At 41.1% G+C, this 24,436-nt stretch overlaps 2 protein-coding genes across 4 annotated transcripts; one reads left to right on the top strand and one right to left on the bottom strand.

The window, feature by feature from the left end:
- Nucleotides 1–2,950: 2,950 nt before the first annotated feature.
- LIG4 (DNA ligase 4) lies at nt 2,951–8,106 on the bottom strand. Its single transcript, XM_069879436.1, has 2 exons — nt 8,077–8,106; nt 2,951–6,505 (listed from the first exon to the last, which is right to left on the bottom strand). Exon 2 carries the CDS (start codon nt 6,487–6,489, stop codon nt 3,751–3,753), a length of 2,739 nt encoding a protein of 912 aa, XP_069735537.1. The 5' UTR covers nt 6,490–6,505; nt 8,077–8,106; the 3' UTR covers nt 2,951–3,750.
- A 61-nt stretch (nt 8,107–8,167) lies between these two features.
- On the top strand, nt 8,168–19,582 carry ABHD13 (abhydrolase domain containing 13). 3 transcript variants are annotated; one of them, XM_069879447.1, is made up of 3 exons: nt 8,191–8,310; nt 9,783–9,818; nt 16,146–19,582. In XM_069879447.1, the coding sequence occupies exon 3, from the start codon at nt 16,181–16,183 to the stop codon at nt 17,192–17,194; it is 1,014 nt and encodes a 337-aa protein (XP_069735548.1). In that variant the 5' UTR covers nt 8,191–8,310; nt 9,783–9,818; nt 16,146–16,180; the 3' UTR covers nt 17,195–19,582. The 3 variants fall into 3 exon arrangements, with proteins under 3 accessions (XP_069735565.1, XP_069735548.1, XP_069735557.1); XM_069879456.1 differs by having other exon boundaries at nt 8,200–8,310; nt 9,787–9,818; XM_069879464.1 differs by lacking the exon at nt 9,783–9,818 and having other exon boundaries at nt 8,168–8,310.
- The last annotated feature ends 4,854 nt before the right edge of the window (nt 19,583–24,436 follow it).

Genomic DNA, 24,436 nt, shown 5'->3' on the forward strand with positions numbered 1-24,436 from the left:
CACTTCTATAGGTATGTCAATCAGAAAAGGAAAGTTAAGGAGAATGTACCCCCACTGATGGTTGGAAGTGGTGACCTATCAACAGACGAGGAGAAGGCTGAGGTACTTAACAACTTTTTTTCTCCCAGTCTTCACTGTCAACCGCTCTCCTCAACCCTCCTGGGTCATGGGACAGAAAGATGGTTACCACTGGAGTAAACCCCTCCCACTGTAGGGGAGGATCAGGTTCATGACCACTTGAGGAACCAGAGCATATATAAGTCTATGGGACTTCATGAGGTGCATCCCAGAGTCCTGAGGGAATTGGCTGATGTGGTTGCCAAGGCACTCTCCATGATATCGGAAAAGTCATGGCGATCAGGAGAACTCCCTGGTGACTGGAAGAAGGGAATCATTGTGCCCATTTTTTAAAAGGGTAGAAATGACAACCCTGGGAGCTACCGACCTTTCAGCCTCACCTCTGTGCCTGGGAAGATCATGGAACAGATCCTCCTAGAAGCTATGCTAAAGCACGTGGAGGACAGGGAGGTGATTTATGGCAGCCAGCATGGCTTCACCAGGGGCAAATCCTGTATGACAAACCTCATGGCTTTCTATGATGGGGTAACCACAGTAGTGGACACAGGAAAACCAACGGATGTGATCGATCTGGACTTCTGTAAAGCCTTTGACACAGTCCCCCAAAACATCCTTCCCTCTAAACTGGAGAGATATGGATTTAATGAGTGGACTGTTTGGTGGATAAGAAATTGGTTGGATGGTTGTATTCAGAGAGTGGTGGTCAATGGCTCAAAGTCCAGACGGAGATCCGTGACAAGTGGTGTCCCTCAGGTGTCCGTACTGAGACCAGTGCTGTTTAATATCTTCATCAGTGATATAGACTGTGAGATTGAGTGCACCCTCAGCAACTTTGCAGATGACACTAAGCTAAGTGGTGCAGTTGCCACACGAGAAGTACGGATGTTATCCAGAGGGACCTGGACAGGCTGGAGAAGTGGGCCTGTGAGAACCTCATGAGATTCAACCAGGCCAAGTGCAAGGTCCTGCACCTGAGTTAGGGCAATCTATGGTTTTAATACAGGATGGGGGATGATGTGATTAACAGCGGCCCTGCTGCAACTGTATCCTGGGCTGCATCAAAAGAAGCATGGCGGCAGGTCGAGGGAAGTGATTCCACCCCTCTATTCCTCTCTTGTGAGACCTCATCTGGAGCATTGTGTCCAGTTCTGGAGCGCTCAACACAAGGATATGGAACTGTTGGAACAGGTCCAGAGTAGGTCTCCAAAGATGATCAGAGGGATGGAGCACCTCTTGTATGAGGACAGGCTGAGAGAGTTGGAGTTGTTCAACCTGGAGAAGACTCCGAGGAGACCTTATAGCACCCTTCCAGTACCTGACGGGTGCCTACAAGAAAGAAGGGGAGTGACTGTTTACAAAGGCTTGTAGTGATCGGACTGGGGGTAATGGGTATGAACTGGAGAGGGGCAGATTTAGACTAGACATTAGGAAGAATTTCTTCACCGTGAGTGGTGAGCCAATGGTATAGGTTGCCCAGGGAAGCTGTGACTGCCCCATCCCTGGAGGTGTTCAAGGCCAGGTTGAATGGGGCCTTGGGTGGCCTGATCTAGTGGGACGTGTCCCTGTCCGTGGCAGGGGATTTGGAACTAGATGATCTTTAAGATCCCTTCCCACCCAAACTATCCCATGATTCTATGATTCTATGCTCATCATAAAATAAACCTAAAACTATACTACAATGCAAATTGGAATTCCTCTCAAGTCAAGAGCCTATTTTAAAAATAATAAAAATCAGCCTTACACAAAATGTAGACGAGCTATCCTCAACTATAGCCCCCGTTTTCAGAGACCTAAATTTAATTAAGAAAATGGGAGCATGCATTGCTTTAAAAATGAGATAGATTGATGTTTTGCAAACAGAGGAGGTCCTCTGGAAACTGAAACATCAGGTTGTTTTAGCATTTTGACTCCAGCTTTTCCTCTGTCTTCAACACTGTTTTAATGGATGATGATAACCTAATAATAAAGTCTAGTTTTAGATGTCAAAACTTTTTTTTAGTAGAGTCCTGATTTAACCCCTACCCCTAGCCTGGTCAGTAGCTAAATACAGGGCAGATGTAGTCCCAGTTCCCCTCCACACAAGGAAAGGGAAAAAGGGAAGTGAGAGACTGTCCTGGTCTAGCACATCAAACCCATAGCCAGGTCAGCAGCTAAAACTGGGCAGCTTATAGTCCCAATTCCCACCTACAGGAAGGGGAAAAGGGAAATGAGACAAAAAAAGATTTGCAGGTTAGAAACTAACACTAAAGCAGCTTCAGTGAAATAATAACAGGAAGATGATAGCATTAGTAAGGAAATAATAAAATGTATGCAAAACCTATGCAGTCTTCCCAAATAACTCTATGCCATCACTGTTGCTGCAGAGTAGGCACTGGGAACATCCCAGGCTGGATCCTGAAGGAGTTAGGGGCTGCGTTCAGGAAGTGGATTCAGCAACACACAGATCCAGAATCAAGGAGAAAAAGACAGACAAGGTCCTCCCTCGACACTGGCCATCAAAGAAGGCAGCTTGACCCTCATGATCCCTCAGTTCTATAATGAGTATGACATAAATGCGATGGAATACTCTGCTGGTAAGTTGGGAGTCAACTGCCCGGTCTGCTCCTCTCTAAGGATGGCCTTGGTTTCTAAAGGAATAAGTATAAGCAATGGCCTTCTTGCATACCAGTGCTCCATTACTTTGGTGATAACTACAAATATTAAGCATCATCACTTCTAGACACACACTGAAAGATGTGTCATTAACTTTCAGATATCAAGAAGAGGCTCTTTTTCTTAGCTGAAAAGTTAAAAAATTGGTTCTGCTTTAGCTTAAACCAGGACAACTGAAAAAAACCATACCAGAAAGACTTAAAAAATAGATTTTATTTAGTAATTGAAAAAAATACACACTGAACTGGATATTTGGAAGTTAATCTTACATTACTGAAATAACTTATGAAACAGTTTTTGAAAGATAAAACTGATAAGTAAGTGTAAAAGCCTACCTCTGTCGTGCTTCACAGTTTAAGGAGCACAGGAGGTCATTATTAAAGTTTTAAATAATTTACCTGCATTTTACATACATATATAGAGGTCATTATTAATTCATTAGCACCTCGGTCAGAAGTTTAGGTTCTATTTTACAACAGCTATTTATACAAAGAAACATGGGATAAATGCAATATTTTAAAATCAAAGTGCTGCTTGAGACTGTGAGGCTCTGCTAAAAACAATGTAAACAAATTGAAATAGTACAGACAGGGTTTATAAATTACTGAATTCTGTAGCATATGGAAGAAACACAAAACAAATTCTATACAAACATGAATGTGATTTCTACATAAACATATTAAATAGTAGAATCTCCATAAAACAGTATATCGCCTCCATTTTGAACAATGAGGGAAAGCACTATTAATAGCTAGGAATTCTCTCCTGAGATCTGCTTGTGAAGTAAAAGGCTTACATTACGTGGTGTTTTTTCTTTCCTCCAACGTAGCTTAGCATCCTTATGCTTCCAAAACAGTATAATTAAAAGCCTTCCTCTAATTTCAATGATACAGTGTTATTCTTTAGTAGCCACAGCCATCTTTAAACGGACAAGAAAACACACAAAAATTGAAGGCAAACTCTTAACATTCAAGTCCCATAATTCCAACAAGAATTTTTGCTCCAAGCTTAAAAACTTACTTAAATTAAGAACTGATTTTCATTCTTTGGGACTCCCTCCTCCACTGAAACTGTTACCCACAGCTCAGACACAATTTTAAATTTCTTCCCAAATGTTCTCCTGAGCGCTTTCATCTCTTTTACTCTGGAATGATCTTCTCCTATAACAACATGAGAGATTCCCTCTTCAAGGCAAGAGACCACTTTTGCACCATAAAAACGGAGCTCCAAAGCTCTAATTGACAGTATAGTTCCATGGATTTTAGTTCGGGGGTCATTAACAATAGCATAACAGTCCACATAAACAGTGTTTCCTCTGAATATACTGAGTGGACAATTGTCCCATGAATAACGTTCTTCTAGCGCTGCAATCACATCCAAAGACAACACCTTATTGCCTTTCATTCTTGAGAACACTTCTTTAAGTTGTGCAACATCTGTGTCTGCTGTATAGCTGTCTCCGTAACAATCATACTCACGAGCAAAATGTTCTTTCGTGTCAGGAGACATGTGAATCATAAAGGCTGGCTGCCAAGGCACCAGCATTTTGGCCTGAAAACACTGAAGAAGCCACTCTGCCCTAACCACATCGTATTTGTTAGAAGCAATGATGTTTTTCACTCTGACATTCTCAGCTCCTACAATGACACAGTATGTCTCTGGTCCTGGATTCTGTACCACACTGCCACCATATTCGGCTATTCTGCTTTCTAGTTCAGACTTTGAGTATTTTCCCATTCCTGTCATAACACAAAACTCTACATCTTCAAATATATTTGAAACCCTGCTTACATTAGAAAGATCAGGAGCTTTAAATTGCTCAGCTATTCCAATTACCTTCTTCACCTTTGATACCGTCTTCCTTTTTTTCTCTTGTGGCTCATCATACTCATCTATATGAAGGTGCTTCGATGCCAGCTTCCCTTCTGCTTTGCTTCTGAGATCTTCTAACATAGCTAAAGTCATGCACTCATACCATTCTTTGTCCTCTCTTATCTTCTCAATTCGAGGGAATCTCAAAGTACAGTCAGTTTTGTACATGTCACTGCTAACAATCTCGGCTGCCTTGACCTGAACTATGACAGAGTTGCAAGGTTCAATATACATTTCAGGCTTTTCGATTCCACACAAAATGTTAGAGGGAGGGTCCTTCCTATCGTAGGGCTTCCAGTGTTTAGACAGTTTCAAACCTAGATCATACAATTCCTTCATAGTATAGCCAGAGCCAACCCGACAAATAGAGTGAAAAACAGTAGGTTTTTCATTTGGGCGGGGCGTCTCTGCAATAGCGCACAGAAAATGAGACATCATTCCACCACGTGAACCTTTCCCCCAGTAGCCGCCGACAATTAAAAGGTCTAGTTCATCCATCAGTCCATTGACATATTCCGGCTTAATTTTTAACCAGCCTTCCCCCCTTTTGTCAGGCTTGTAGGTGGACTGGGGATCCTTCACCATAATCCCTTCCTCTCTGTTATCTATTGCTTCATTTAAAGCATCAATTACTTCTTTTCTCGTTCTAGCTTTTTTTTTTGGTACAACATGTAACCTGCCTGTTACCGGGGAAAGTACGCTACTTAAGATTTCATACCTTTTGCTCAGTGTTTCATGACCCAACTTCTGATCGTTAACCATCAAAACATCAAACACACAGAAGCAGGTCTGTAGATTAGAGTCCTCCACCATTCTTTTTATGTCAAATTTGCTTCCCTTCTGCATAAAGGTTTGTGTCTCAGGATTGTAAGCCATCATTTCACCATCAAGTATGCAATTTTGTATATTGCTCTTAAATACATTATGAATAAACGGTGTTAATGAGCCATCAAGGGGGGAAGCACCGAACTGCTCAGTATAGTCAAAGCCATTTCGGGAAAAATATTTATACACATCTCCATCTTTGTGCATCTGCATACGCTCACCATCCAGCTTAGTTTCTATGTAGAATATCTGGTTATTCATCTGTTTCTCAATTTGGGGGACATCAGCAATAGCAGCAAGCATTGGTTTAAAGGCGGCAAACAACATGATTGAAACATCACTAAGTGAGACAGAGGGATCATGCAGCTGTCTGCAAACTTTTTCCAAATCAGTTGTGACATTGTGCAATTCAACAGCATCAGGATGAAAAACTGAAAATATAGTGCGTTCACTAACACCAAGCTTTAGATCTTTTATAATCATCCGGATAAGCCATTTTTGTTCCAGAGCTGTGCTCTGGGTAATTAACTGAAGAAGACTTTTCTTTAACAGACCCTTGTTTTTAGCAGCATTATTATTAGCTATTGCATCTAAATGTTCATTGACTTGTTCTATTGTCAGTCTGCCTTGTTTTGGGCTCCTAGGTTTTAACACGAAGTATGCAACCATTGCAAAGTCTCCAGCATCTCCACGTGTGCCAGCAGGTGTCCTGTAATTTAAAAGCTTTGAAGCATCTTTTCCATCTTTTGGTAAATTAAGCAGTTCGATATACAGCTTTGCAAGCATAGTTTCTTTAATTCCATATGCCATTCTTTCTCTTTCCAACTGTGGAAGAATAAGCCGCATGGCTGGATAAAAAGAATCTGTGATGTCTTTCTCTTTTTGATGAAGAGCATCATGGAATTTTCTCCAGGAATCCAGAAATTCCTTGAAATACTTGATTTTCTCTGGACGAGATTTGCACATCTGTATCCGCTCCAGAGTAGAACACAGATCTGCAAAAGGCACGCGAGAGGCCACCGTTTTTTTAGAAGAAGGCTGTGAAGCAGGTGTGGAAGCCATCAGAGTCCGGTTTTCACTAAGAACAAGAGAAGTATGCATTTGTAAGTAAAGAAAATGCTAGCACATTATTCTATCATGAAAAAGGAAAAAAAAATCCCAACAAAAACCAAACCTCTAATTAGGATTTACTGATTTTTCTAATTATGAGTTAACTGTCACCTTTATCTAAGAGCTGCCTGCTGGTACCCCTGACTTCAGTTATGGGTGAAGCTCAGCAGCTGCTGCGACGCTTCTACACAAACACTGCTCAGAGGAGCAGGCTGTGGGGCAGGGGTGATACAAGAAGTAGTTACCATTACAAAAAATGGAATATTTTGACCTCAGCTAAAGTAAAGTTTTGTCTTAACTTGCAGTTTTTGAAAGTTAGATGGAGCATCTCTCTGATAGCACGCCTTCTTTCTCTGATAGCATGCTTTATTTTAGACTTTTTTCCACACTGTTCACTCTTTGAAGATGGTAACATCTTGTGTGAAGCATGATCTGAGCTGAACAGACATCTCTGCTTCTGTAATCGCCTGTTTAGAGTTTCTTATCTTAAAGACAAGGTCAAGCAGAGAGCTGGCTGCAAAGCTCCAAATTAGCAAGAGTTTTGAGTGTTGTGAAGTTGCATAACAACATCAAAATTACGCCTTGGAAAGTATCAGAATACGCATAAAATTTGTGGGGAAATTTATACCTATGCATTTAAGTGGGAAATACATTTTACCATCATCCTCTGTTGAGGATGCTGAGGCTCTGGAGCGAGTCCAGAGAAGAGCAACAAAGCTGGTGAGGGGGCTGGAGAACAGGCCTTATGAGGAGCAGCTGAGGGAACTGGGGTTGTTTAGCCTGGAGGAGGCTGCGGGGAGACCTCATTGCTCTCTATAACTACCTGAAAGGAGATTGCAGAAAGGAGGGTGCTGACCTCTTCTCCCAAGTGACGGGGGACAGGACAAGAGGGAATGGCCTCAAGCTCCGCCAGGGGAGGTTTAGCCTGGACATTAGGAAAAAAATTTTCACAGAAAGGGTCATTGGGCACTGAACAGGCTGCCCAGGGAGGTGGTTGAGTCCCCTTCCCTGGAGGTGTTTAAGGCACGGGTGGACGAGGTGCTAAGGGGCATGGTTTAGTGTTTGATAGGAATGGTTGGACTCGATGATCCGGTGGGTCTCTGCCAACCTGGTGATTCTATTATTCGGTGATTCTATGATTCTCCTGCCTCGCTGCGTGGGATCGGCGGAGATCGCTCCCTCTCCTTGCTCAGGCCTGATCAAGGCCGCTCTCTTTCTAGAGCGCCAAAAGGAATCTTAAGAGAGTTTATCTGCGGGCGTTTTCGGCACGAGGGGAGGGCGCCGCTCCCGCAGCGGGTCCCAACCTGCGCCCAGCCCGGGCCCCGCGCCTCCCCGCCCTGTGCCCGCAGCTCTGAGCCGGGGCCGCTCCCTCCAGCAGGCTCCGCACCGGGTCGGGGAGGCGGAGGAACCGCTATCCCGGCGGGGACTTAGGCGGACCGGGGGTGACACCGGCCGCCCCCCGCCCCCGTCCCCGTCCCCCTGCCCCCCAGCCCTGGCGACGCCGCCGCCCCCTCAGCGCAACCACCCCGGCGCTCGCACCTGCGCAGACACCGCGGCCGGCGGAACCCGCGGCTGGGGAAGAAGTTAAAAAAAAAAAAAAAAAAAGGAAAGGAAAGAGAAGAGAAGAGGAGGAGGAGAGGGCGGTCCCTGACCCGGTAGCGGAAGGCGGCGTCGCGGCTGCGAGATTCCGCCGGGACGGAGGGAGCCGAGGTTGAAGTTGCGCGGCGGGGGCTGCGCTGGCCCCGCGGCTCCGGCAGCGGGAGGATGCGGCGGGTGGGTCCGCGCTGTGGGTCCCTCCCTGGTCCCCGTGGGTCCCTCCCCGCTCAGTGCCCGTGGGGCTCGCCCCACAGTCGTTTGTCTCGCCCCGCGCCCGTGGGTCGGGACGGGGACGGGTGGGAGCCAGGCGGAGCAGGGGGGAGGGCTCTGATGCGGCTCTGATGCGGCGTTTGGGGTCTCGCCGCGACCAAAGGCAGCTCTTCCCCGGGATGCTGCCTCTCGGGACTCCTCTCCCCGTCCAGTTGCTTGGCACTGGGAGAGCTTGGGCACCTTCACAGCAAGGGCTGGCTCTGGTGCTTCGTTTGTCCCAACGGGGATGCTTTTGGAGTCGGGGCAGAGGGTGGGACTCGATGGTCCGTGCGGGTCCCTTCCAACTCAGCTGGTTCCACGATGGGACCTTCAGTGTTGCTTAATGTGCCAAGTGAATACACTGAAAAGGCTCAGCAGGATGTTTCTTTTAGGTAAAAAGTGGCAGTAATGTAACATGCCTGGGAAGTCGGAAAGCTGAGGCTCTAATGTGCAAACCACCCTTGGTTTGCTGTTTCAGTTTTGGGTTTTGTTTTTTGCTGCCATAATTCAAGCTCTGCTTGTAAGGGTCACTAAAATTTGTTGGTCGGGAGGTGAAGTATAGTAAGAGTTAAGGGGAAAACACTTGGAATTATGAATATGTTCTGCTTGATGCAGAGCTGTGGAAGTTTGCTGATTGAAATAATTAGGAGAGGTGGCTCGCTGATTTTAAAAGCCTGAGTGTACTTTCTTGTGCTTACTAAGCTTGTAGTTATTCTTCCACATTAGTCCCATCTCTAAAACTGCTTTTTGACAGTTGAGGACTTAATATTTCTACTTACGGGAGTTTTCTCAATAAATGTAGAACTTGTGTAGATCTTGTCTGTGTCTGGAGGAGGTTGAGTGTACAAGAAAGAAGCGCAATAGAAAGAAATAAGTGTCTACAGGTATTTCTCAGTGTTCTTAAGAAATACCTTATTTTGTTTGTTTTGAAACGGTGAAACCTTAACAATTGCAGTGAGTGTTAAAACTAACTTTTTTTAAAGCTCTTTAATGAGCAAGCAGCTCTTAAGCAGCTGAATGCTGTTCTTGGCACTAACTTTGAGGCTACTCGTATGCTAAAAGTTAGCTTTAAGGAGGCAATACAAATCCATTATAACTTTGTTATTGTGCACTATGTGTGTTTTCTGTTGTGTGTTGTGAGTATGAAACACAACATTTCAACATGATCCTAGAACTTCATTATAAGATGTTCTTTCCAAGTTTATCAGATGTTTAAAAAAAGCAAAGCATGATAGAAGTGCAAACACGATAGTCACAGTAAAGAAGATATAACCTTTAAGTTATTACTTTTAAGGGCTGTTAACACTACTTAGTTTTCTTGCAAATGACTGAAGGCAGTAATTACATGTGTAATCTAACAGCAATTTTACTCAAAGTTTATAAATGGAATTGTTTTTCAGGCAGAGATGAGGCCTGGGAAATCATCACATCCAAAGGTAAATGATTTATAATTTAATTAGTGTGGGAAAATAGCACTTTTTAATATTAACACATAGACAAAGACAAAAAAAAACAAACAGAATTTGTGGCAGATACAAGAGTAACTTCAATTTATATTCAAAATTAATAAAAAATTGTTGCCAAGTACTTTTAAGTATGCACTTGAGTTTTATGGTCTTCAGTTGATAATGACATTAACTATTTAATAATAGCATTAGCACATAGCAGAATATTATTGAAGTGGCTTCATTATAAAGACTTTATTTTTCATCCTCAGAATTTTTATTGCTATGAGTGATTTATATTTTCACTGATTACTTTACATAATTGTGGGATTTATAGCTCATCTGATAAAATGTAGAGTTCTACAGTAATTCCTGGACTGTGTATTCAGCAGTGGAGATTTATAGATACAAATATGTGTTTGCATATCTACATATGTTTATATCCTTGTGGCATAAAATGAAACTCATCACTTCCAAACTTTGTTTTTGTTTTGAAGAGGCAGTACAGTTCTGTGGCTGTGTAAACTGAACTGGTCTTTAATAGCCTTTAAGACAAATGGATATCTAAATTGGACCTCATTGCTGTTCTCTGTGTTAATAGTTTCCCCAACAGAACTTTGTATTTCAATCTTGGTTTCCACTTGTCTCTTAACTTTACAAGCATCATCAAAAAAAACCCCAAACTTGTAGGAACCACCAGTGCTCACAAAGGTTAGCCTTGCTAAAGCAGTGTTATCAGAGGGACAGGAGGAAATATGAAGCAGATAGGTGCTAGGGAATAGACAACGGATCCTGTCTGGGACTGAGAAAGAACTGCCGTTGAGGAGAGAGCAGAGGAGCTGAGTTTATATAGTCTGGAGAAACAGAAAATGGGTTACGTATTTGGAGGTTAACTAACATTGAACTAGAAGTAAGGAATTTAAGTTACTCAGTCTCAGTATATAGTAAGAGTAGCTAAAAGCAAGAACAAGTTATATAGGAATTTCCATTAATGTAAGGGTTACCTAGGAAAATACCAATCGGATCAAGTTGTGTAGGTCTGTTGATGACAGTATACTTGTTGCAGCCATTGACTTCCATGACAAGTATAAAGTACAAAAAAATCTCCCTTATGCCTGTTTTCATAGTTTCTAACTTAGTTTAAGTAATCAGTGTTTATAAAATACTGATACTGCTTATGCTGTAAAATGGGATGTGTCTTCTTGTTGTTGGAAAACCTTGTCATTGACAAAGTTGTAACAATTACATTAAATACAGTGCTGCAATGTAATGTTTCTTAAAAAAAACCCTAAGTGTTCATTAGTGAAGTAAGAATGATTTCCGAAGGATAAATGTTTTATCCAGGAGATTCAAAAAGGAAATACGTAGAGAAACGTTATTTGCTAGGCTGAAACAGAAGACCTTCCAGTGTCCAGTTTGCTGATTTCCCTTGCTTCCAGTGTCTCCCATCTGTAATACATGGGTGGTGTTTCATGCCACCTCTTTTTGGAGCTGTAAAACTTCTGACAGTAAAAGGCAGTGTAACTAAGATAATCCTGTTAAACACTCGGCCTTTAAAAAAGTTAATTAACTAGTTGTATTTGCAGGTGATCAAAATTGATTTAAAAGTTCTCTTTTAGCAGACATAAACAGGTACACGCTTCTTGCTTTATTTGGGTACATGCTTTTTGCTTTAAATTAGTCATAATTTAATTACAATTCGTATAACTGGAGAGCAGCTATGGTGGGATATAAACTCTTCAGGTGGGACAGGAAGGATAGGAGGGGAGGTAGGGTAGCCCTCTATGTTAGAGAGAGCTGTGATGCCCTCGGGCTCGATTATGGCGATGACAGGATGGAGTGCCTGTGGGTTAAAATCAGAGGAGCCCACAAGAAGTTGGATATTGTGATGGGAGTCTGTTTATAGACCACTCAGCCAAGAAGAAGCAGCTGATGAACTCTTCTATAGACAACTGGGAGTAGTCTCAAGATCGCTACCTCTTGTCCTTATGGGAAACTTTAATCTTCTGGATGTCTGCTGGAAGTACAATGCAGCAGAAAGGAAGCAGTCTAGGAGGTTCCTGGAGTGTGTGGAAGACAACTTCCTCACACAACTGGCGAGTGAACCAACAAGGGAAGGCGCCCTCCTGGACCTCCTGTTTGTGAACAGAGAAGGCCTTGTGGGGGATGTGGTCAGAGGACACCTGGGACAAAGCGATCACGAGATGGTAGGTTTTTCAGTTCTAGGTGAGGTGAAGACGGGGATTAGCAGAACAGTCACATTAAACTTCCAGAGGGCGGACTTTGGACTTTCAGAAGGCTGGCATACAAAGTCCCATGGGAGACAGGCCTTAGTAGCAAGGGAGCCCATGAGGGCTGGGAGCTCTTCAAAAAGGAAATCCTAGCAGCTCAGGAGCAAGCTGTCCCCATGTTCCGGAAAAGGAGCCATTGGGGGGAAAAACAGCTTAGTTGAGTAGGGAGATCTTGAGAGACATCAAAAAGAAGAGGAATGTCTATGAGCTTTAGAAGAAGGGACAGGCATCTTGGGTGGACTACAGGGAGGAATTGAGATCATGCAGAGGAGGGCTGAGGCTGAGGCCAACTTGAACTCAGATTGGCCAAGTCTGTGAAAGACAACAAAAAATCTTTCTATAAATACATTAACAATAAAAGAAGGACCACGGAGAATATTCAGTCTCTATTGGATGCAAAGGGAACTACTGTGACAGGGGATGAGGACAAGGCTGAGGTACTTAATGCCTTCTTTGCCTCAGTCTTTAACAGTAAGGAAGGTTGTTCCCTCTGTGTGCAAACCCAGGAGTTAGAGGAGCAGAATGAGGCTCCCATGATCCATGAAGAGATGGTTAGAGACTTGCTTGGCCAGCTAGACACACACAAGTCTATGGGGCCATATGGGATTCATCCAAGGGTATTGAAGGAGCTGGCAGATGTGCTTGCCAAACCCCTTTCCATCATCTTCCAGAGGTCCTGGCTGACTGGGGAAGTTCCAGTTGACTGGAGGCTGGCTGATGTTGTGCCCATCTACAAGAAGGGTCGCAGGGAGGATCCAGGGAACTACAGGCCTGTCAGTCTGACCTCAGTGCCAGGGAAAGTCATGGAACAGGTGATCTTGAGTGCTATCATGAAGCACATGCAAGAGAACCGGGTGATCAGGCCCAGTCAACACGGGTTCACAAAAGGCAGGTCTTGCCAAACCAAGCTGATCACCTTCTATGACAAAGTGACCCGCCTACTGGATGAGGGAAAGGCTGTGGATGTGGTCTTCCTGGACTTCAGTAAAGCCTTTGACACAGTTCCTCTCAGCATTCTACTTGAGAAACTGTCAGCCTCTGGCCTGGACAGGCGCACACTCTCCTGGGTGGAAAACTGGTTGGATGGCTGGGCCCAGAGAAGGGGTGGTAAATGCAGTTAAATCCAGCTGGAGGCCAGTCATAAGTGGTATCCACCCTGGCTCAATGCTAGGTCCAGCCCTATTCAATGGCTTTATTAATGACCTGGATGAAGGCATCGAGTGCACCCTTAGCAAGTTTGCGGACGACACTAAGCTGGGTGGAAGTGTCGATCTGCTGGAGGGTAGGGAGGCTCTGCAAAGGGATCTGAACAGGCTGGACCGCTGGGCAGAGTCCAATGGCATGAGGTTTAACGAGGCCAAATGCCGGGGTTTGCACTTGGGGCACAACAACCCTATGCAGTGCTACAGACTAGAACAAGTCTGTCTAGAAAGCTGCCTGGAGGAGAGGGACCTGGGGGTGTTGGTTGACAACCGACTGAACATGAGCCAGCAGTGTGCCCAGGTGGCCAAGAAGGCCAATGGCATCTTGGCTTGTATCAGAAATGGCGTGACCAGCAGGTCCAGGGAGGTTATTCTCCCTCTGTACTCGGCACTGGTGAGACCGCTCCTCGAATCCTGTGTTCAGTTCTGGGCCCCTCACCACAAGAAGGATGTTGAGGCTCTGGAGCGAGTCCAGAGAAGAGCAACAAAGCTGGTGAGGGGGCTAGAGAACAAGTCTTATGAGGAGCAGCTGAGGAAACTGGGGTTGTTTAGGCTGGAGAAGAGGAGGCTGAGGGGAGACCTCATTGCTCTCTACAACTACCTGAAAGGAGGGTGCTGGCCTCTTCTCCCAAGTGATAGGGGACAGGACAAGAGGGACTGGCCTCAAGCTCCACCAGGGGAGATTTAGGCTGGACATTAGGAAAAAATTTTTCACAGAAAGGGTCATTGGGCACTGGAACAGGCTGCCCAGGGAGGTGATTGATTCTCCTTCCTTGGCAGTGTTTAAGGCACGGGTTGACAAGGTGCTAAGGGGCATGGTTTAGTGTTTGATAGGAATGGTTGGACTTGATGATCCGGTGGGTCTCTTCCAACCTGGTTGTTCTAAGATTCTGTGATTGTATGTGTCTCAGAAGTAATCACACATTAGCAGTATCTCAGTAGTACAGCATTTTCATAGTATCCTGCTGAAATCAAAATAGAAGCAGTGCACAAATTAAGCTAATGTGGCTTTTAAAATCAGCTGTTGCTATCAGACTTCAAATAGCAATCCTTAGTGTATATGGCATAGCCATCTCCAAAGCTTCATCACCTTAAGTAAGAACTTTTTATGACTACTTCAATTTTTTGTGGTTGTTTTTAATGATGGGCCTCTTTTATGAATGTCTTATTGAGAAAGCATCTTTGGAATCTCATTTTGTAAAGTCAGCAAAATTTTGAATAGCGTAGACAAGGAGAGTGTTTTTACTGTGTCATTATCAGTGTTCTTATAGTCTTGAAATGCCATGCAGAAAGTGTTTGTCAACTTGGTTAGGAATTTCTCTTGCAATTAAGGTACTTACTTTATGTGTCTCCTAATTACAGTGACTTCTTTACTAGAGAAATGGATCACAAGAATTGAGTTGTCATATAGATAATATTTGTGCATACTTGTATGTGGATATTGAACATTAGCTCATAAATAATATTAGAGAAAAAGGTTGGGATGACTGCTCTCTAGACTACTTTGTATTTCATAGAATCATAGAATAACCAGGTTGGAAGATACCCACCGGATCATCGAGTCCAACCATTCCTATCAAACACTAAACCATGCCCCTGAGCGCCTCATCCACCCGAACCAGTTCTACATATTTGGAGTAGGGACGATATAGAAAAGCTTGAAGTTCATTTCGCCTTTGGTTAATATGAGAATCTTGTGGTGTCAGAGATTTATTTTTATTGCTGATTAGTATGTAATTGTCTGCATAAAATGGAGATTGCAGTTTTTCCTGGTCATATTGCATGGTTGTCATATTTGTGGAGTGCAAAGGCTGTGACTGTAGAGGTCGCCTTTTATCTCTCAAACCTACCAACGTGGATGGTACTTGTCAGACTCCTTTGAAGTTAATTCAACTCCTTACTGCATTACATCACGCTAGGATGTTATAACTTGGTGTCTGAAGTTCAATTACTATGTGTTTATGTAACTTAAGAGTATTCCCAAACAGGTAAATTTTTGTCGTCACTTCCAGGCAGTATATTTGAAGTTTTAGCATTTGTGCTTTTCATTGATCACAAAATAATGTAGTTAGTTTACTCTTTTCAGTGGTCTTGTATGATAATACAATCTTTCATTCAGCTAAAGATTTAATATGGAGTACCAATCTTATAAGGGGAAGCTATCATTGTAAATCAGAACCAACCCAAATAGAGCAAAACAGCAATCATAAATGCAACTGCAGTGTGATATCCTACTATAAAGGAGTCTCTTTCTTTTAACCAGTGTAATTGTTGCTCTGTAATCACAGTTCATCAAGGTTCTGAACCACAGTTGCCAAAAGATACCAGACCCGGTACACATTGTGAGACTTCACTGGCTGCAGTGAAGTGCGTAGGCTTACTGGATGCTACTCTTGGCCTTAATCAGTAGGGATTTAGAAATAAGGTTTATTTTTTTGTGTGTGTGTTCTTTGGATTCTAGAATAACTTATGAGAAGCTTTGGCAAACTGGTCATATGATCAGTGTGGTTGTTCTGTTGGTTGGCAGGGATGAGTGAGGGAAAGCAAAAGTTATTAAGTATGGTCTAGTGCTGCTGATGGACTTTTTCTGCTGAAATAATGCCAGTGGGATTTTGAGGAGTTCTAAAGCCTTTTCCTTATGACTGCTTTTCTGCTTCTTTTACAGAATTGAATGGTTTCCAAAAATTCAGAGGGAGTTTGCTACTAAGTTTGATGTTTATTCTTTAATGTATTGACTTGCCATTAATCTTCTGCAAGTATGAATGATTAAATTACTTTCTTTTTCTTTCCCTTATATTTATACGTATGTTTGGGTTTTTTTACAGGATTTACTTGGAGTAAAAGATCACTGACTTCTACAATGGAAAAGTCATGGATGCTTTGGAACTTCGTTAAAAGATGGCTATTAGCTTTGGCTTCCTGGTCTTGGAGTCTCTGCCGTATTTGTCTTTTGCCCCTGATAGTAACTTTTCACTTGTACGGAGGCATTATACTACTTATATTAATATTTGTATCAATAGCGGGTATATTATATAAATTCCAGGATGTACTGCTTTACTTTCCTGAACAGCCCTCTTCATCACGCCTTTATGTTCCTATGCCTACTGGTATACCACATGAAAATATCTTCATCAAAACCAAAGATGGAGTTCTTCTCAATCTTATTCTGCTGAGATACACAGGGGACAATGCAGCGTATTCTCCAACCATCATTTACTTTCACGGGAATGCAGGCAACATTGGCCACAGGTTGCCAAATGCTTTGTTAATGCTGGTAAACCTCAAAGTAAACTTAATTCTTGTTGATTATAGAGGGTATGGAAAAAGTGAAGGAGAAGCAAGTGAAGAAGGTTTGTACTTAGATTCTGAGGCTGTGTTAGACTATGTGATGACTCGGTCTGATCTTGATAAGACAAAAATTTTTCTTTTTGGCCGTTCCTTGGGGGGAGCAGTTGCTATTCACTTAGCTTCTGAAAATTCCCATAGGATTTCTGCCATCGTGGTGGAGAACACCTTTCTTAGCATCCCATACATGGCCAGCACTTTATTTTCTTTCTTTCCAATGAGATATCTTCCTTTATGGTGCTACAAAAATAAATTTCTATCCTACAGAAAAATCTCTCAGTGCAGAATGCCTTCTCTCTTCATCTCTGGGTTGTCTGACCAGTTAATTCCACCAGTAATGATGAAGCAACTTTATGAGTTATCCCCAGCTCGGACTAAGAGATTGGCGATATTTCCTGATGGAACTCATAATGACACTTGGCAGTGCCAGGGTTATTTCACTGCACTTGAACAGTTCATCAAAGAAGTAATAAAGAGTCACTCCCCTGAAGAAATGGCGAAAACATCATCTAACGTAACAATAATATAATTGATATTCTTCTTTGGGGTGGGGGGAGTAACTGCACTGTACATTGATTTGTGAAAAGTGGTAAAAGAATGTCCATTTTTAAATGTATGTCATGTCTGTACTTGCCTAAAGAGTGAAATTAAACTTGGAAAGGTCTGATGTTTTATTAATATGTTCCAGATACTTTTTACATTTGCAGCATTGTAAATGAACCATTTTATGTCTTTCTCATACTTTTTTGGTACCTCTGTTCATATATGTCATTTGTTTGATATGTACAACAGAATCTATTAAAGGAACTTGCTACAGAAGTAGTACAGAATCTATTAGTTTAGAACAACGGGAGGCTCTTCAGTATTTCCTGCTGTATGTGCAAGCTTTTTGGACAGTCATGGTTAGCACAATGATTTGTTGTTTCTCTTATACTTTATTTAAAGTATGCCATGCATGAGATTAGTGTTTTATTCCTTGAAATTTTATAATATGCAAGGTGGAAAGTCTTTAATGTGCTAAATAGTATAAAGTAATGTTAATTGTAGAGCATACTTGCAGGTATACTATCTTGGGTTATTACTGTTTTTTATTGTTATGCACACATATGGATTTCAAACTGCAGCTTTAGAGGAAAAGACACTTTCCCTGTTTTCATTTCACCATTTGTTTTGTAATAGCGCACAGAAAGCTATGTGATCGTGAGCATCATGGCTTCAGGATCTTGGCCAGGCAATTTCTTCATAGAAAGTAGAAGTAGCCTTCAAGAAGAGAGCAGTGCGATCTATGCTCCTGCCTGCCCCAAGCTGTTCTCATTAAAGTACAGGAAAACTATTTGTTGGTATGAGTCTGTGCACTTGAGGTGGGATTTCCCAAGGCAGAGTGGGTGGTGTAAGATGCTTCTATCTATCACAAAGTAAAGGCGTGTATTTATGTAGATGTTTTGTTTTGTTTTGTTTTAGGCTGGTGGTGTTAAATGTCTCCCATTTATTTATGCCTCCAAAGAAACAAATCCAAATAGTTATCAGTGATTACATGATTAATGTATGCAGTTGTTACAGTCAGGTTAATAAAAATAAGCAGTGCATTAAATTCAATAGACCTAAACTTAGTCTGGAAGAGACGACATTTATTTTAACACTTTTTCCCATTTGCTTGCAAGAAGTCTTTCACAGTTCTGTTGTGCTGTGTGAAAGTAGCCTGAGCATCAGCAGAAGTGCATTTTCTTTAGCTCTGTTTGTATTTTTGAAGCTGGTATCTCACCGTTTCAGAGGCAGGGATACTTAAATTGAGAGAGGTTGATTCTGACCGAATGCTGGATGTGGGGTTTTTCATTTTTTTTTTTTGTTTTAGGGGTCCTTTTTCTAGGTAGTGCCATCACAGTTGTATGCGCTTAGCTCAGTATATTGAAGCATGGGTCTGTTTAAATCTCTTTTGCAGGTTTGATTTCTCATTTGCTGCAGTTAAAAGTTTGCCTCTTTGAAATATTTTTTTGATGGAAAGAATGAACTGTGGAAAATCTTCCACACAATCTGTACAGTTGCCCTTTGGGTCGAAGTTTTTAAGTAAACTTTTCTGCAATGTTGTTCTGATTCAGAAAAGCATTGCAGCACTTAAAATCTTTTTCCTGATAGACAGTGGTATTTTAAGCCTGTGGTTAAGTTCTCTGGTTGAATAAAACTGGTTTCCTGAACTGGTGCCTTAATGGTTATGCCGCCTAAAAGTTATTAAATGGAGTTACAGGTTTTATGTACACATGGTAATAGTTGTCTGAAATTTATACATACAACTTTATTTAAATGTGGTGGGTTTTTTTGTTTGTTTGTTAAATAAACACATACATACCAGAAATTATTGCTTTCTCTGGTAAGTATATTTTGTCATACTACTATTAAGGTTTTCTTAGAGTTCACTGAAAAAGCTGTAGAACTTTGAGGATGTGTAGATCTGAGGTCATTGTAGATGGAGCATAGCTTTGAATCTGAGTGAACCCAAAACATTTACTCAGCCTTCCAGTGGTGGTATTTTGGGGTGGAGAGACAGGTGGAGAAGGTATATTGGTGAAGCTTGGTTTGTTTATGTAGCAGAAGGGAGTTAATAGACAGCTTTCCCTTTCTCTGATGTATTCTAGAATAACAGTGTGAGCTGCTTGCATGTATTTTCAAGTACTTCAGTTAAGGTGGGCGCAAAGAAGGGAAGCGTGTGGGCAAATACTGCTTTTTCTAAAAGCAAGTTGAGAAAGCCAAAAGAATAGATTACTTGTCGGGGACAGAATGAAGAGGAAGTAAATAATTGTTTCAGAAGTTGTCATAGGTTGCTGTTAAATACTGTTTTTTCATAAAATGTCAGTTTCTAAATTAACATGACTTATTACCCCACTCCCTGCCAATGAAAGACAAACAAAAGCCTCAACCCAAACCAGCCCCAGTATTATGTGGCACTTGCATACAAATGAAGTATTCTTATTTGGGCACGCAGTTGTTAAGTGATAGTCAAATGTGTGGCATTAATTATGGCAATCTGTAACTGTTCAAAGTAGACTGTATCTCAACATTGTTCTTAATTATCAAGACACATCATTCCACTATATTGTTTGCAGGGCATAAAGATGAAATGCTGCCTGATTTTGCAAGAAGATGAGGCGATAAAATTGTCATATATGCATCATTTACACTCGATGTGATTTCTTCCCCCTTCCACATATGCACATTTTTACTTCTCCATTAATGGGCTGAGTGCCTACACTTGTGAATGAATATCTTTTGTCATGCTGTTTTTCATTGAATTGGTTCTGAGATCCACTGAAAGGAAAAGAGGAATGATATTATTTTCTTATACAAATATTCTGCACACATCATCTTTTAGGGAGGGAGAAGGGGAAAGAAACTTGTTTCGACAAGTTGAGACTTGTTTTTATTTTATGGTCTATGTGATAGAAACCCACAGTTACCTGCTGCTAAAAGCCATTTTCGGACAGTAAACTGCAAGCAACATAGTAGTAATAGTAATTTTGAATTGCCAAAAGATGTATTATGATACTGTTGCATTTATTCCACTTAATACCATTACATGTTTTTACTTGACAGTTCTCGTTTTGTGTATAGATGCTTCTGAAGTATTTGTCCTGTAAATATGTATTTCTAGTTTGGAAAGAGGAAGCTGAGATATTTTCACAGGTTTGTAAGAAAGCATCTTGGTTTAAATAGGCTTAATAAATGAACTGTCTCTTTTATAAGAGGAACTTTTAATTTTTAAAACAGGAAAAAAAAATACAAAAAATAGACAGGAATAGTGGGGTCAGGAGTTGAACGGGAAAATCTGTAGCAGTAGACTCCATGTAAGGAAGCATCCTGTATAAAATCTTGTGTGCGCACACGTGTGAGTGGTTTTAATTAGTGAAAATACTTGAGGCTTCCTGCTAAGCCAAGTTTACATTCCCAGTATTTGTTTCTGAACTGTAAAATGCAGAGAGATAAGCTGTGATTTCAACTGAAAAACTATGAACTGGTGTAGCTGCCCTCATGTCCATTTCTCAGGTAAAATTAGAACTAGAGCACAAATACAATTGGTAGGCTGCAGGCAATCTCTCAGTTGAAGGGCAAATGGATTACCTATTTATGCAAAATATGAATATTAGCATCTCTAAGTTAATCATTTGTATCATGTTGGATGTTCACAATGAAAAATGCAAGGATGAATTGACAGTCTAAGGTATGGGGTCTCTTCTATTAGCAAAAAGATGCAGACATACCTCCATTTGTATTTCATAATTCAGTTCTTGAGAAGTATGTTTTTATTTTTGTTAATGACAAGTGATTTTGCTGGAGGCACTTCTGCCAAATATAAAGTCAGTGCCTCTTGCATGTAGTGGGATCGGTCTGATGTGTCCCATTAAGGATAATTTACAATGCTTGTATGATTTAGAGTAGAACCCCACAGAAGTGTAAATAGAGACAGCGTATTGAAACTCTAATTAGCACTTTTGTTTTGAATTCGGATATAGTCATTGAACACGTGATGCAAGCTTTCAATTTGATTTTTCTTTAATATATAGTTAGAGCAAAAATGTCCTGAGGTTCCTAAGTTTTGTAGACAAAGCATAAATGTTACTGTTTATGTGCTTATTGTGGCAAAGTTTTACATTCTCATTCTAGTCTGGTTTTTACAATAAAATTAATTTTACAAAAAACACTTTTCTATTTTTATGTACTGACATATGCAATAAATTGATACATTAAAAGTTCTGTTAATGTCTTGTTCTAGTTTGTGGCGTGTCTTCAGTATGTGTACAGGGGTATTTTTGTATTCATGGTTCAATGTCAAGGTATCGGTTGCTATAAACAGTAGTGAGGCACTGGAACAGGTTACCCAGAGAAGCTGTGAGTGCCCCCTCCATGGAAGTGTTCAAGGCCAGGTTGGATAAGGCTTTGAACAACCTGATGCACTGGGAGGTGTCCCTGCCCATGGCAAGGGGTTGGAACTGGATAATCTTTAAGGTCCTTTCCAACCCAAACTGTTCTATGATTTTCAGTTAGTTACTAAAACCAGAGCATATAGAATAGATATCTGAATTGTTAGATGCGCTGTTTGTGGAAAGCTATTACAGCAGGGGAAACCTATGTTACAAATATCTATTTCTAAGCTTTGTCAGGTATCCTCACTTTTAGGAAGTGTTAATAAGTAAAATCGGTAGGCAGTGCTCCTCCATCACTTTCTAACACATTCTGCATTTCAAAACTTCTATTATTTGTGGGATTGAGAGATGGTCCAAATAAATGTCACTTAGGAAGTACTGCTAATTGTTTCTGACTAGTTTTACCACCTGTTACTGGTAATATTTCAAATGTCAATTTTAAATGCCATAACGCCTTTCTAGTAGGCTTATAGTTAATTCATGTGATTGCAGTGAGATACTCGGGCTGAAGCAACTTCTGCTTCCTTGCAGAGAATTGCATAACTAAGCTTAAATCTTCTCTGCTTCCATCATGCATGGTTAATGTCAAATACTCCAAAAATAAGGATTTACTACTTTGTGACCTCTTCTGGATTCCTGTAAGGTGTGTAGTTCGATTTTAATCCAATAACCAGGACGCAGCGGCAGGAGGGTGGTACGTTTTGACAGTATTCCAGATACCTATTAATTTTAAATGGAAAAAAAGTTATCTGTAATGCTTGAAAAGGAAGAAGTGAAAGTAAAGGAGCGACTCGGGTTTGGGTACTTCATGTGAATACTACCTTTCTTGAATGAAAAGCAGTTTGTCTTGTGAATTATTTCAATAAACCTTACTTGCACAGTCTTACTCTGAAGAATCTAAGTCTTACATTTGCTTTTTGCTATTTGAAAACTGATAAGCAGCTAGGCTACAAAGTGCAACATAAACTGTGTCCTGGAATGTCTCATGGTGTTTCATAAAGGCGTATGAATAGCTAAACTTAAATGCTAGAAATTAAACCTAAAGTAAAGGCTTGCTGTCTGATTAAAAGGCCAAGTGCGGGTAGGTAAGGTTTTGAGAAAATACTGAACAAATAGCAAAACAAAAATTATTATCTTCAAAGATAATGAACATGTCTGAGCTTTAAAGCCTTTATTGGACTCTGTTCAGGTTCTTCATTTTAGACTTTTTACAGGGTTCTGTCCTTGTAAGTAGATAAGGAAGAAATACTGAATATTTTCTGGAAATGTTTTGAAAACCTTAATGTGATTAATTTGTTATGCTTCAGCTTGGGTGGAGGCAGAATAACTCTCCTATGTCTTGAAAAAAGCAGTAACTTCTCTTTCTCTGAAAGGCTACGCAGCTTAACAGTAGACCTGGTTTTAATGTATTACAGAATGTCATTTCACTCATAAGTGGAAGTACACGTTGAATAATCTCAAGCCGTGAACTGAATGATGCAAAGCTGCAAGGCCTCTGACATAAAATGTAAGTGTGTTTGCGGACAAACTTCAGAGAGATGTTGCTTCTAGTTTTGATGAGCAACTAAGGAACAAATTCTGCTGCTTGAAGATAGAACGAAAGGAAGTTCTACAGCTGTTTTGTGTTATGCTTACGTCTGGTGTGGACTAACAATTTACAAAAAAATCAAAGGGAAAGGTCAGGCAAAGAGCCCTTCTCTTTCTGTCCCTGTGGGCTTAAGGACAGTGTAGTGATTAAATAAATCTATGAAGAAATAAAGCTATAATTTGAAAATACTTGGATCCCTCTCCTGTTCCCCCTAATAAAGGTCTACTTGACTGTAAAAGCGGCAGTGGCCACTCCCACCTGAAGGGCTATAGCTCCTTGTTTATTTTGCTACCATACAAATGCATTTTTAGTCCATCTGTGCAAAATCTATCAAGTTGCATAGTGTTGAAGAGATGGAGAAATGCAATACTCCGTGTTGCTGGATAACCAAGCCAGTGAGACTATAAGAGAAGTGAGCTGCAGCTGTGTGACAGAGCTCCTTTTTTCCTATGCAGTAAGAAGGAATTGCTATAACACCGTGGGGATGCGGGAGGAGGGAGGAGGCTGGCGCTAAGCTGCTGTAGTATATAAATTGTTTTCTTTTTATATTTTAAAAATTATTTTACATTTCTTGTTGGTTCTGCTGCATAGTTTGAGAGACACCTATTATAATTGCTTTTCCTTACTGTGCTGTTTCCTACTCTCTTTGAAAGCACTGTAATAACCGTGTAAAAAGTAACGATGGCTTCAAGTCAGCTGTGTGTCTACTTTGTATACTATGCATGCCAGATTTGAATCCAAATGATCTAGATGTCTAGAGAAACAAAGTCTTAGGTGAAGAATAAATCAAGCATGGCGTATCTAAAATGTGCAGAGACACTTGTGTTTTCCTAGGTAATTTTAAAATTAGAAAGCAAAGAGAAAGGAATACCTTTTTTGCTTTAGAAAAATCTCATAGGATTTTCTCCCCTTTAAGAAGATAATTTATCAAATAGGGCTTTCATTGTTTTTATAACACACCCTTCACATACAAGGTATTTGATGGCTTCCTAAAATTTAACATCATTGCATATAACACGCACAGCCACAGGAGCACAGTAAGCACAAATAGAGTGGGGTTTTTTGATCCACACTCAAGACAGGAACTTACCTAGTTTTGCTACTGTGTAAGTTGTGGGTAATGGCTGAAAGAACTAATTAAGTGTCCCTGAAGAAAATATGAACCATTACAGAGGGCTACCTATGTATGTCTGTAATAGCAGAAAACTGTCATCCAGGATTTATTCTGATCTCCTCCAAAATACTCCAATCATTTTGTCCAAATTCAGAA

Source organism: Phaenicophaeus curvirostris, chromosome 1 (genome assembly GCF_032191515.1).
Source record: "Phaenicophaeus curvirostris isolate KB17595 chromosome 1, BPBGC_Pcur_1.0, whole genome shotgun sequence".
NCBI lineage: Eukaryota > Metazoa > Chordata > Aves > Cuculiformes > Cuculidae > Phaenicophaeus > Phaenicophaeus curvirostris.

Excerpts from the sequence above, each read along its gene's own strand:
- ABHD13 (XM_069879464.1), top strand. The coding sequence starts at position 16,181 with ATGGAAAAGTCATGGATGCTTTGGAACTTCGTTAAAAGATGGCTATTA.
- LIG4 (XM_069879436.1), bottom strand. The coding sequence starts at position 6,489 with ATGGCTTCCACACCTGCTTCACAGCCTTCTTCTAAAAAAACGGTGGCC.